Source organism: Symsagittifera roscoffensis, chromosome 6, assembly GCF_963678635.1.
Source record: "Symsagittifera roscoffensis chromosome 6, txSymRosc1.1, whole genome shotgun sequence".
In the NCBI taxonomy this organism is placed as follows: domain Eukaryota; kingdom Metazoa; phylum Xenacoelomorpha; order Acoela; family Convolutidae; genus Symsagittifera; species Symsagittifera roscoffensis.
This window is the reverse complement of record NC_087067.1, coordinates 26,324,873-26,339,755: the sequence shown is the minus strand read 5'-3', so window position 1 is coordinate 26,339,755 and position 14,883 is coordinate 26,324,873. Positions and strand designations below refer to the sequence as shown.

General features: G+C 32.7%; 1 protein-coding gene across 1 annotated transcript in view; it reads left to right on the top strand.

Moving 5' to 3' along the window:
- LOC134848668 (neurexin-1-like) overlaps nucleotides 1-14,883 on the top strand; it is a gene marked incomplete in the record, with an annotated part of 223,124 nt that overhangs the window by 82,440 nt on the left and 125,801 nt on the right. Inside the window, 1 exon segment of the mRNA XM_063866185.1 lies at nucleotides 5,631-5,795. Coding sequence (XP_063722255.1) covers nucleotides 5,631-5,795 — 165 coding nt within the window.

Sequence of the window (14,883 nt, the reverse complement as noted above, 5' to 3'; positions counted from 1 at the left end):
AATATTTGGTCATTTTATATTGATGTTTAGCAAAATGGAATACGACCCAATTTTAAACTGGAATTGCAGAAACGCAGACCCAGCACCAGAGGAGTTCAAAAGAAAGCTGCCCCTCAGGAAGAAACAACGGAAACCTCTAGCAGTTCAATCTTTGTCAATAGACGACGGGTTAAATAAGAACCCTCGCAACTTTCCCAGTTTAACCCAAAGATTGGAGCTGCAGATGTGCAGAGAAACCAAATTGGATACGGAAAATCCAAAATATATAACGAGTTTAAAGTACTCAATAAAGGGAAATTTTAACAGATGGAAGCTGCCATCGTTCATTGAAGTCGTTAACTCAACGACAATGGAAAAGGCGATGATGCCTATCGACTTCATAACCCAGCCAGAAGGGGTTATAAAGAACGAAACTAACTTCTGGAAATTAAAGAAGAGGGAGGAACACGGCTACATCCTCAAGGCAGGAGGCACGCAAGTCACCATCCCGTTTGAGGGAATAACTGCTTTTTCGAACCATGTAAAAAACAGACAGGAAGAACAGGACGACATTCAACAACTTACGGACGGAATGAGCAGACTACGAATCAAAAACAAAATTAAAAAGAAGAAAATCGTGAAGTTGCAACAAAAACTTGAGGCTTCACAGAGGAAGATAGCGATCCTCACATCATACAATGTGGAGCTTGAATCCGGAAGGAAGCTCTAGATAAAACCTAACTTATCTTTATAACTTTTTCGTTTGATGTTCTCTTTAAATTTTATAACTATAGTATTTAACCATTAGTGTTTAAATTTTGACCATGGTAACTGTAAGAATCGAACAGCTTAGTTTTCTAAAAAAAGGGGTGAGTTGTAGTATTTCGAAATACTACACACACACAAAAGACCATTGTCTTAATTGTTTATTTAACGACCCAATTCTAAATTGGAGCGTGCCATTTAAATTAAAGCCTCTTTTCACTAAATCAGATATTGACTGATTTACTCTTATTAGGACTATAAAATCTTGTTTTGAAAATCCACTCCTTTTTAAATACTTGTCCAATTTTTCTCGTTTTTTCATGCTCAATATTTTAAAAGGGCGGCGATTATTAATACGTCCCTTTTAACTTAACTTGAAACAAACTAGATAAATATTTAGCAGTCTTGCCGGCTGCACTGAAATTCTCCTTGCTTTGATTAAGCAGAGGTGCACCTGCAATATGATGCATCAGAGAGAGTAATATGAATTTTTAATAAGACAAACTGAAGGCTGCGGTTTTTAATAAAGGGGACTAATAAGTTGAAGATATTTGATTTGAAAAAATCAAATAAAAACTAGTTGAAAATTCCCTTATTAAAAAGGGAGAACAAAGGAGCAGGTGAAACCTGAATAATTAAAGATTGAATCAGCCGCCGGTTTATGCTTATGAGCAAAAGGACTGGCCTGAAATCTTCAGTGTTTCATTTTGCTCAGTAAGCAGCAAGTCAGTTCTCTTCAGTCAGATCTTTTAAAAATAAATAATTTTTCTTTTCTGCCCTAACACTAAAATTAATCTAGCCCTTTTCACTTATAAAAAGAGAATAAATTCTCATTTTAAGTTTGAAAAATTATAAATCGAGATACTCGAGATTCGCACACCCGAGGAAGTCTGGACTACAAGTACCCAAAGGACTACGGCTAGACGATTCAGACGACCCAACCAGAAGTGCTGACTTGGACAAAATCAAGGGCAACCATACATACTAATCAGCCACCGACCTTAGTAAGAAGATAAAATATTGATGAACAAAATAAGATTAGCTCAACCTCCCCTCATAGGTATATTTCTTTAAGCTGTTCGATTCATTTATATAATCTAATAACCCAGTGCTCTGTATCTAACCAACTAATTAATTCATACCTTTTCTAACTATTGTTTCTACTCTACTTTTTGTCAAGACAATTTGACGATCTAAGGTGAGACTTATAATTTAGGATAAAATTACTAAGCATTCAACCAGCAATGAGCGCTTAGTAAACCAGAAAGCAGCTTTTCCATCTGGTTGTGTTTCAAATAGAAAAAACTCGAACGACAATCAGATTATAACCTTATTATGCCAAAATATGGATTTTGAAATAGTAACTGAAGAAATTGGTTTCATTTTTGTTCAAATAATGCCGTTCTGGCTGTTTGATTGGTCAAAATATTTTTATTTTGTATATAAGAAAAAATTTCTGGTATATATTAACATTGACATATCCCCAATATTAAAATGCCTATGATGAAAGTAAGAAAGACAGAAAAATGGATCTAAAATAGTAGTAAAAAGTGAGGAAATTAATTTTCAGAATGAGAAAGCAAACCCAAAGACTGCCATTTCAACAAGGCGTTTCAGCTCCTAATTGTTTTTTTTGCTTCTCAAAATGGACCATTAATTCATTAAACCAGCATTGAAGTGAAACGAAACCAGACTGCTCGCGTCATGGCCGAACCCACTGGACTCCATTGGACCTGGTTTGAACCTGGTTTGACCTGGATTCCAGTGGTTAGAACCTGGTTTTGCAGTTCCGATTTATATTTACAATCCGCTAATCCTATTTTGCTCTGTTGAGTATGTACAAAACTTTGACGGAATTCAATATCAAATTGTAGAATTGATTATCTTTTGTGGAACACAGAACAGCGCAATGTTTGCTTGTTGCAGATTCCACGAAACTTTCAGCGTTTCTTTTTTTAATGTTTCTGGAATATCAGCTGTTTATCTTCGAAAGCAATTTATTTATTATTTTTGACCATCTACAATGGTCAAAAGCGCCAACAAAACATCAAGCTTACCTAAATGCGCTTTCCCCATAGTTGCACTAATAACAGCAGAATTGAGTACTTATTATTAGTTTTTTAACCAAACGACTGTTTTGTCAATTATTTTGCATGCTTTTCATTTGTTTTTCAAGCATTTTTTCCATCTCGTTTTGTTCACAAATTTAAAATTTCAAATTACTTTAAACTGATTATGTCAGATTGGGATTTCAAAAATCTAATTTAGAAAAAAAGTCGTTTTGTAAATTAATGGCGCTCTGGCTGTTTGATTGATCAAAAAAATTTGTTTGTTATAAGATGAATTCTAGGTTTATATGACTGCATTAATGAGTTCCTAATGTTAAAACGCAAACGAGAGATGTAAAAAAGACAGCATAAATAGATTCAAATAAATACCGAAGAGTGGCGAAGGAACTCTTTGGTATTTATTTGCTCTTAATTTTAGCTCTTAATTGTAATTTTGTTTGCAAAAAAAAATGGAAAAAACGGAAAAAAGGGGACTTTAGAAACGATGAATATGGGACTTAAAAAAATGAAATACCAATATAAAACACATAAAAAAGTTTGAATTTTGATTAAAGTTTGAAGCATGACCATAAAACCATTAAACCGAGGTTGAAAAGAAACAAAAGCAGACTGCTTGTGTAATGGCCGCATCCTAAATGTTCCAGTTGACCTGTCACGTCGTTTCAAACTTTTTATAAAAAAGCCTAAGATCCATAGAGAAAAATTTTTCCAGAAAAAAAACAACCAAAAATTAGCCTTGCCGCATCAAACTTCGATAACCCACCAAAAATGCTCAATTGAAGTCAGCGGGCAACTCAAAAACGTGTCCTCCAGAGTTTGTGCGCTGTAGTGTTCAAACAGTTTCAAATTTTTCAAAAAATTAGCCTTGCCGCATCAAACTTCGATAACCCACCAAAAATGCACAATTGAAGTCAACGGGCAACTCAAAAATGTGTCCTCCAGAGTTTGTGCGCTGTAGTGTTCAAACAGTTTCAAATTTTTCATTGGATTCTACTGGCAGTGGTTAGAATCTGGTGTAGGACTGAAAGCCTTTTTAGAAACACAGAACAGGCGAAATGTTTGCATACTGCAGATTCTTCTAAATCTTTCAAGTATCAACAAAATTTTAGTTATGAGCACATGGATCAAGAATTTGCAATAAAATTGATCAGCGGTTTGTAAAAATGTTTCTGCACCATCCGATAATTCTGCTAAGAATACAAGAATTGATTTATATTTACAATTTATTGTCACATCCATATTTTTTGTATGTATTTCTGAGAATGCTTTTCAATTAATTTTGAAAAAGAACTGATAAATAAAGTTAAATAAAGTTAAAAATAAAGTTAAGGGCGCTTAAATAAAGTTAAAAATACTATAATTGCCAGAAAAAATGTCAAATAAATTGTAAACTTTTTCTTAAATTACGAAATCAGAACCTCCCACAACTTGAAAAATCATTAGATCATTTAATGATTGCTACTGATTTTTTTGGCGCAAGATATCCGTAATGTTAAGTATTTTTCATCGCTGAGAACGGTCTTGAACAACATAAGTTCAGATTTATTTTTTAGGAGTTCATATTCAATTTTCAGATTCATACGATGAAGTTCAGATTTAATTTTAGATTAATTTTTTTGCATGCGACTGGCTATCTTTGATTTTGTTCAGCGTTTTTTCTACAAGAAAGATTTGAAATGTTTTAAAGAAACGGTCGATTAACGGCTCGGGGTGATTAAAAAAGATAAAAATGTGGATTAAAATTGTTCATGTGTCAAAGTTGTTCTGGTGTTCATCTTATTCAACTAACTGCAAACGAAAAGATTCATGTTTTTTCTTTTTTTTTCAGAGTCGAGGTATGTTTGCTAACACTTGAACTTTGGTGCCCGCAATCACAAAAAATGAACTAGAATTTTTAAGCAGAAAAAAATGAAATCTGTTTCTTGTATGAAAAAAGTATGAAGAGTCAACAGGAAACATTAAATTGATTTTGATTAACTTAAGACTAATTGAATTTGATCTTAAACCCGAGCTAAAAATTGATCAAAATTGATTTCAAATCAATTTAAATCCAATTTTTCCAGTCATGAATTTTCTTCCAGTTTAGCAGGAAAAAAAAGACTTAGAGTTTATATTGTTTCAAATTATTTTTAAGACACTGCTAACTTCTTACTGCAAAATAGAATTTAAGGCGATGGCGCCTTGCTTTTTGGAAACCAATTTCTAAATTCGTCGAAATTTTGACAACAACTTAGGGGACTTTTTTTAAGAAATTTCAAGAAAAAAGTTTGAAGTTTCAGAGATTTGAAAAAAAAAACATTTTTGTTTTCAAAAAAAAAGTTTTGAGAATGAAGGGTAACCAAAACATTGATGGGTGGTTTTTATCAGTTTTCTTTCAAGAGATAATAAAGCGGTATAAAGCGGTATAAAGCGATGAGTCCAATAAAACTCTGAACCGCAAATTTCCCGATGAAAATGTTTGCAGGAGGTTTTGTTTGTTTGAAATAAACGACCTAAATTACCACTGATAGGTAGTACATCTAGGACTCCTGGAACAGAATGTTTGATTTCTTGTGTCTTGTACACCAAGAGGTGCCACAATCACTCACACAACCCCGTCAGATATCGTCGAGTAAACATTCTTGTTGTTTTTTTCTCAAAGTTTAAGCTGCAGCTACAATTAATATAAAGAAGTTTTGGTGTTGAAAAAAATATTTTAGTAATTCTTGGGGTTAAAATTAACATGTTTTCCTCGACGCTTTAATGATTCTTAGTTGAAAAGAAAAATGTTATCAAGTTTTTTCTCGACACATTTCATTTTGTGTTGTGCCCTCTTAGGTGCAAGTGACGGTAGACGACTACGTGCAGAAGAGTGTTCGCACAAGTGGACAGTATGACTCACTCCAACTCACCGGCAGCTTCTTCGTGGGGGGCAAGAGTGACCGCAACGCCTTTGGCAGGAGCTATACCGACTCCCCCAACTTTGTCGGCTGTCTGTCACACGTGAGTTGCTTTTTTCTCGAAATTTGCTCATTTTCTGTTCTGTCTGGAATAGCTTAAGTGTACATTATAATCTTAATTTTTTGGAAAAGTTTTACTTTTCTTTTAAAAACTAAAATCGACGAGCGGTACGGTAAAGCTTCTTTCTGCCAACTCTCGGCTCTTTTTGACCCCGCCTTCACTTTGCAGACTCTTACAAATTGATAGTAGTTATGCATGATAATATGGATAAAAACATGGTTTTTAGTTTTGGTTTAAAGAAAAAAAAGTGTTCGAAATAGTAATTTGGTCAGCATTCAATTTATTTTACTCATATGATATTTTTATATTTTTTGGCAAAATTTTTTTTATGATGATTATATTAAATTTTTGAATTTCAAATTATCAAACATTGATCAAGGCGTACATTAACACCCCATACAAAAAAAGAGGAATTTTCAGCGTTTTTGAAAAAAAAAATTAAGTGAAAAGAAAATAAAAGCCAATTTTATTGTATCCATGACTACGTTATGCACACAAAATATTAAATTTTGCATGCAAAATTTTTTTTTCGAAAAATGTTTGTTTGCGTACGAAAATCGATTTGCAGTTGAAAAAAAAAAACAAAAAAATTTTTTGGCCAATTTTTCAATATTACTTGAAAAATTTTTTGTGTCGCCATCAAAAAATGCCAGTCATACAATTTCCATATATGGGAATTGTATGATAAGCATTTTTTTCAAAAAACGGAAATCTCAGTTTTTTATCACCAGATTGTTTTATTAGAATCAAACAGCCACAGAAATGAGTTTATACCAGTTTTCAACCATTTTTAGAAATTGTATGAAAATTGTATGACAAGCATTTTTCCACACACTTGATGTATGGAATTGTATGATAAGCATTTTCGGTGTATGGAGGTCAACCCGGGATGGCAGTGTTGAGAGTGGGATCAATTGAGCAATCTTCCAACCCCATCAAAAAATTTGGAACAAAAAACGAATTGTTTTCTGCTTGGGTGAATATTATTGCCTCGGATTTCGATATTTGGTGGGGAACGGGGGAGTGGGTTATGATTGCTTAATTGATCTTCAAAAAATGTTTGAAAACTGAAGTTCAAAAATGGGGGTTAATCAGTAGAAAATAACCTTAAGTTCATTTAATGTGATTTTCAAATAGTTATCAATGTCTGCAGCACTAAAAAAATGGCAAAATTCTGAGTCGCAATCAAATTTGCTTTTTTTGAATAGATACAATCATAATGAGAAATTGGTACTACTATGATAGAGTGGTCCCTTGAAAATAACCAGGTCCCTTGCGAAAAAGACACAGGGCTCTGAAATGTTTAACAATTATGCTCTCGCCATTCAGAAAGATTTCGCTGTATATTTTCAAACAAATTTGAGGTTTCTATGTTTCGTAAAACCTCCCCCCTCATCATAATAAGGTGGAAAATTCAAAAAAAACTTGCCAAAATCGAATTTTGATGACAAATAAGTCAATCCAATTATGGTTGTTAAACTGTAAAATAAGCTCAAGCGAGCATATTTCTTGATATAAAATTTATAGTAATCACAATTTTCAATCTGAAAGGTTTTTGACTCAACATCTTTCGCCAGATTTTTGAAATGAATGATTTATAAGCAAACTGGTTTTCAAAATTATAACATGCGAAATGCATGCGGGACCTGTCTATCATAGTTGCTTTTTCGGGGGACCACTCTATCATAGTAGTACCGAGAAATTTTGCACAATGAATTTGAAATTTTGATTTATTTCGACAGCAGTTATTCAATAACCGACTTTATGAGGAAACGATATTTTTGAAAGCTTTGTATTAAAAATTTTTAGCCCACTCACATATGCCCAACTTGCAAATTTTCAGCACAGAAATGCACTTGAAATCCATTTTCAAGGTGCTGTATAACACAAACGTAATTTGCAATTCTGTTGTTAAAAGATTCTAATCTAATTTTTGTAAATTCTACTAGTTTAGAGTAAATTTATTCCTAGATTGTGAAACTTTTCACGTCACTTAAGAATACGAATAAAAGTATAAATGCAAAGAAACAAACGATGGCGAAACCCTCACAAAATGTTTGGGTCATTTCCAAAAGGCTGGTTTTGCACAAAATTTGCCTCGCACTTTGCTATATCGCATTCACAAAAATGCATCATGTTTTGATTAAACCGTTATTCAGGTAATATATGGTTACTTCTTTTGACTGATAAACTCGTTTAATTGGAGTCGAATTCTATTTTCCTGAATGCTATCGAGTTCTGATTGTTTTTGAAGGTGGAAAGACGATATTCTTGAAGTGTTGCATGAAAGGCGTTGCAAAAATACTTCAAAGATTTGATTTTTGTTTAATGTTAGCAGATAAAAATATTATAAGTTCATTTGAGATCAGGCCACTTCATTCGCTGATTTTGTAATCACTAATTTAAATAACAGAAAATTGAGAATAAGTTTGTTGCTACTCATTGAATTATAGTCGCTCGGCTGTCATAGAAAAGAATATTTTTTATGCTTGGACCGGATTATTTTTCGGATCAGTTTTCAGCCTTCGAAACAACAGTTTTCAACCGAAGTAGTATATACCACGAAAAAAAACATCGACCCCTGAACTGAAACCCTGAATTATTTACCCCATTACTGACGACTTACCCGTCACGGATAGGAAAGATAACAAATTATCAAAATTTCATGATTTGGACATTTATCAAGTTTTATTTTGTTTTCTGGATCACTTAATTAAGAGTTCTTGACAAGTTTTTGTGCAATTTGAAGATTTTGATGTTTCAATTTCAAAATTTTTTGATGTTTCAACTTTGATTCTAGTTTTGATACTATTTGATCTAAGTCTATCAAAACAAGAACCAAAATATTTAACTTGTATTATTTAGTTTAAACCAAAAAACTGGCCGTCAAATACCTTAAAGGGTAACTAATAGCTAATCCCTGAAACAAACACGCTTAGTTTAAATAGAAACCTAACCATGTTGGTTTTGTAGTTTGAGGAACAAACTCAGTCTAACTTTTTGGGCTAGGGCAAACATCCGATATGTCAAACAACCGAAACTATATAGTAATGATGTAACAATATGACGTAAGAATGTCAGATACACGATACAACTGAATTTTCTAATTCTAATTTAGCAGACTGTCGGTAACTGATGGGCTCGCCATGCGAGCGTCGCCGCTTAACGGCAATAACCAACGGCTCTCATTTTCATTTAGAGTACTGCCGTGTGTTGGCAACCTTGCAATACGTTGAAAAAATTGTCGTAGTCACTAATAATTTGACCAACACACCGTCTTTTAAGCAAACGGTAGAAACCGGATCTTTGCCCAAAATAATAAAAATGTGAAAAATGTCGAATGTTTGCCCTACTAAAGCTGTTTTTCGGTTTTTTTGCATTATTTTTTTGGATAATCGACATATCGAAAATTTTCACGGTAATCTAACTTTTCATAATCAATTGTGTGAAATTTTTTTGCATTAACTTCCTACGAAATTCAAAAAAGCGCGGAACATTTATGTTTGGGTTGGTTTTTTAATCACTCAGTTTTTGGCGTTTCTGACAAAATTGTTTCATAACATAACTGAAAAACTTTTTTGTCTCAATCTCAAATGAAAAAAGATATTCAAACTGTGCTGTTTCTTTTCAAAAAATTACATTGGTTTGAGTTTGGGACAACCTTTGCAAATGGAAAAAATTATCATTTTGTACTTTGGATATCTTTTTGGGGGAAACTTTAAGCAGTAATTTTTCTTTAAAAATGTACTAGCAAACTTTTGTGCTCTTGGTCGTTTTTAAAAAAATACTTGGCAAGTTTTTGTACAATTTGAAGATTTTGATGTTGTGAGCTTCAATTCCAAAGATTTTTACCAGCTAATTTTCTCGGCTGTGGGTCCTAGAAACTTGTCAATGTAACCGTTCAACAATGGCCCTCGTTCTGAAGTGTTCAGTAAAGCCATATATGTATCACATAAAAACGCATCAATCGTTATATGAATTTGCAATGAATGAGACTCAAAAAGTATGGCGCATAGAACATAAGGCTTAAAAAGTTGTTTTGTAAGTATTATTATGTGCGCCACTGAAATGGGCCCTGCATCAGGTGGGTGAGAATTGATCTAGCTCTCAGTTCCAGTTACTTGAAAAAACTAACACCTAAGCATAATGGGTATAATCGATGTAAGAAGAGGTTTTCGAACCAAAAAAACTATCCGTTATAATCAATCAGGGATGTAAAAACTCAAAACCAAATTTGAATATTTTCTCGAAATTTTTTATAAAATTATTTTTTTTATATTATAATCCGTTTTCTATTTAGTTTTTAAATTAGTCTATTTTGCAATTTTTTGTAGAAATAATTGCAAAAAAATTATTTTTTGTTATTCTAAATCTTTGTGATGAGAGCAAACGCGAAAAAAATCCGGGCAACCAACCTACACCATCCCAAGTTGGAATATAAGCCCCCAGCACTTTGTTAAACCACCCCCTTTGTCACCAAGTTCAATGAAAAAACAAATTAAAACTTTAATTGTCATGAATTAAAAAGGTCTGGAAATGAATTTTAGATAAAACTTAATCTGAAAAGTATAAAGTTATGAATAAAAAATCCGGCAACTAAACAAAACAAAATGAGATAAAATAACACATTTTCTTCAGATTATATCAATTATCTCTCAAAAAACTACTTTAAACTGATTATAACAGAATTTAGCGCGTTAGATATCCGGGTTGTTATTATTTTTTAATGGACAATACTATATTATGTAAAGACGCTGACTATAAAATGACTTCATTTTTGTATATATCATTTGTGCTCTCGATGCAAGAAGAAATGTTAATGTGCATATTTTTTGTTTTTTGTTAAATTTGATAACAGCGTACGTTCGAGAAGACATCAAACGAGAAAAACGAGAAAATTTGTAGATAGTGGGAGAAACTGGAAAGTTCTTCGATTCAACCGGTTGAACCTGGCCAAAACCGAGAGTTCTGTTTTTTCGTGGATAATTTTGTGAAAATTGTTGCCAGGCAAAGAAATTATTGCTGGTGTATTAACGTTGTTTTAGATTATGCCAGAAAAGAGAAAACGCGTTGAATTGAAATATAATTATCAGGAATTTTTTTTCTGACTTTAAGGAATATGTATATGTATAATATAGTTTTGATCGCACAGATACAAACACAATTTCGTCGAACTATGCCAGTTGAAAAGTCGAAAATCGTCTGGAGAATAGAAACAACCGTAGCATAAAGATCCCCTTACTTTTCTCGAAATTTGGAAACAACAAAAAATATATATATCGTAGTTTCGAAGAATTTTAACAGATGTATCTGTTTGTACCTTTGCTAAAGCGACTGAAAAAAAATCGAAAAAAAAGTCTGTAAGCTCTAGCTTGCATGTATTTCGCTGTAATTGAAAATTTTTGTCGCAAAGTTTTGAATAATTACCAAATCTATTTCCATGCAAAATATATATAATGGAGACGTGTTTTTGAGCAGAAGGTTGAGGGATACCAGGGTTGACCTCCATAGACCAAAAATGCTAATCATACAATTCCATAAACTAAGTCTATGAAAAAATACTACTCATACAAATTTCATACATTTCGCTAAAATGACGGCCAAACTTTTGGTTTCTACGCTTGAGTAACGAAGGTTTATGTCATTTGTGTTCGGTTACGAACGCAACCAAAAAATTTTGAGAAACTAAAACGTAAAAAATCAAAATTTTTGGTTTATGGAAAAATGCTAGTCATATAATTTCCATATATGAAAAAATACTAATCATAGACCTTTCATGCAATTTTCTGTACGTATGGAATTGTATTGAAAGTGTATGACTAGCATTTTTCCATGTATGGAAATTGTCTGACTAGCATTTTTGGTCAACCCGGGTAGCTAACGGGGTCTTCGTGCTTCCAGCTGAGGCGTACACACCACTATACTAACCTGGACATACGGTTGTGTTGAACGACTCTTACAAAAAAGCTTGCTTAAAATTTTGATTTCCGAATTTAAACCTGAGTTATTTATGTGTGGTTGCACTACAAAACTACAAAACTTTTTTTTAATGAGGAAAGGTAACTGGTTGTATTAACTAATTATACACCTCAAATTTTAATAAATAATAAACAAATTTTTCAGTTTGCCATTTTTTTCTACTGAAAACTATTCGACACTCATTTAAAGGCAGAGTAGAAGCATTCATGATTTTGGCCTGATTTACCCAGCAGTCTTATTGAGAATAAAAGATGGAACACTCATAGATTCTTTTTAAACTCGTGATATAGCAAAAGACTAAAAATCTTTTTTCCACAAGATTTTAACTAAGGGATGGATCAAGTTTGGTACCACGCACAGTTTGGACCTCGTAGCTTTGATTCGGATTATAAAACAAGTTCAGAGATGGGACCAACCGTCTTTGATTTTGAGACCAACGATAAATTGTGTTTGAGATCGAAATTGACTAGGTTTTTAAAAATTTTCTAGTTTCAGTCAAATTTCAAATGCAGGTTTATCAGTGTTGGACGGATAAGAGCTTGTAATCGAACCATAGATAAAGTTTATACATCTTTTTTTCTGCAACCAGACTTAACTCACCGGTAGCGATTTTATGGGAATCGAATCTTCTGACCAGAAAGCCACACCTTAAACACTATTTAACATCCAATTTTGGCTCAGCGACCCTAAGTTTTATTAAAGTCGCGAGTTTAGCGCCAACATAATTATCTTTTACCTGATCGTTAGATCAACGGATATTTGAAAAGTATTTTCTTTAAATATTTTAAAGCTCTTCCTCAGTCATCTTGTTTTAATTGGCCTAATTTGAGAATGAATTACATGTTTTCAGGCTGTTTCAATTTTTTTTCTTTCTAGTTTTATGCTTGTGACCAAGAATTTTTCTTAAGCAAGGGCAATTAAAATGTCAAAATATCGATCAACTTTTAGGCTAGCGTTCTAAATCTTTCAAATCTGGTCTCCCAATTAATGACAAGCGTTCACTAAAGCGAAACTCTGAAAAACTGAGCGCTCCCTCAACTGTACAACATAACTGGGTCGGTTAACCCAACAGAGAGATTTTTTCGGCCTTGTTACAGCATAACAGAATATTAACAATGGGTTCCATTGAATTGGATGTCAAAATGAGTCTGCGCAAGTTGCCTCTAGGTTTTTTCCACTCAAATTATATCCAAGTTGGGGACACCATTTTCCCAAAAAGTACCCTGCTTTTTCTTTATCTTGACCACTAAAATATTTCACGCTTTTCAAATAAATGTTTTTCCTTTTCTTTTATCACTTCAGTTTTCCCCGTAAAAGTTTTACAAGCAAGCAAGCGTCCTATTGAAAAAAAAAATAAAAATGACCGTTTTTATTGCCAATTTCACATTTTTCACAAGCTTCCGGCAAATGTTTAAAAGGTTGCAAGAGAGGGGAAACTTGAAACCTCCCTTTAAATAGCACTCATTTATTCATATTTGACTGATTTATATTTACAGAAATCAAACAAAAAATCCACTTTTCAAGAAACACTTCAATGATGAAATCATAAAACTTCAGATATTTAGATTGAACTTCTCGTTTTTTAATAGCCTACTTTGTTATTTTCACTTCGATTTGGAAAAAATATATATTTATTTTTTTTCAAGAACTAACACATTTTTGTTTGCAACCATTTTCTTCGCAGGTTTATAATCTAAAGCCTCCTTTCTATCTGTTCATAATTGATGCAGCTACGATTTTTTGTGTTATTTAGCCCCTAGAGAAATTGCCCGGGAAAATGTTTTAATGTTTTATTGCCATGAATTATCATAAAATGTTACTCTAACCATATATAAATTTCCTTTTTCCATATTTCACCTATCATCAATTTTTCAACCTGAAATGAAATATTGGAACAGAATTTTCTACCGACTTTTGCTAAAAATTTTATTGGCCTGATGATAATTAGCTTTCATTTTTTCTTTATTTCCAGAATTGAGCACATTTGTTTGCTAGCAAACCAAAATTTATCTGCTTGTCTGAGTAGTTATCTTTTCATATCAACTTTATTTGTTACTTTTTGGTTTTTACTGATTCCGTCTTTGAATTTTTGAATTTTACCAGGACCGACTTCTGTTTATCCACAAAAATCTCTCGTATTCCTTTTGTTTCAGTTGAATGAAAATGGAATAAACATTCCACGGATAGGTAACCTCCAAAAAACGTATCAGTTTTGCGGTTTTTTTGGAGCCTTGCGGTTTGTACTTTTTTGTTCGAGCACAATTTTTTGTAAAATAATGGGTTTTCTTAAGATGTGGAATGAGATGTTTGAAAGAGATTAGTGAAAAATGGTCAAGCTCAAAACTAAAATAATTAGGTCGCTAAACATAGATTGTCAACTGAGTTTGTCCTACGCAAAGTTTGTACTAATCATTTATACAGTGCAAATTCGAAACTAAAGTGAATTCGAAACTTTGGGCTCGGTGCATTTAAATTATTAATGACTATCATAATTTCTGTTTTTGCAAAAATCACCTTGAGATATGATTTGAAAAGCATTTTGAAAGAATTTGTGAAAATGGTAGATAAATCGAAGAGTACTCTATTTCGGCTGTTACGGCTGAAACATATCTATAATTGGATCGAAGAAAATTGAGCCGAGAAAGTCGAAGCATACTCAAACTTAATTGATGCAGTCGAACCATAACAAATTTTAGTCGACACGTTTGAAACAAAAATGGGTACATCGACTCATATTCAGGTTTCGAGCCATTTTTTACGTCATTAAAAAAATCATGTTTTTTTTTCTAGTTTATTACTTCGTATCAAAGATACGACTGAATATAAAATAAGCGCACGCGTTTGAGTTTGATTTAAAAAAAATTGTTGGAAATTGGCGAGTAGTTGAATAAGGACTGACCTGTCGGGTTTTCTTAATTGAGTCGCTTATGCCTCGAGTTTTTTATCAGTAAATAATCTTTCACAACTAAAATCTCGGAATTTTGACATGTTCATTCATTTTTTCTAGCTTTTGACATATCCAAAAAAATCCAAATTACGAGAAAAAATTTCCAACTTTCAAAACAATCACAAAACTTTTTTTTTGGAAATA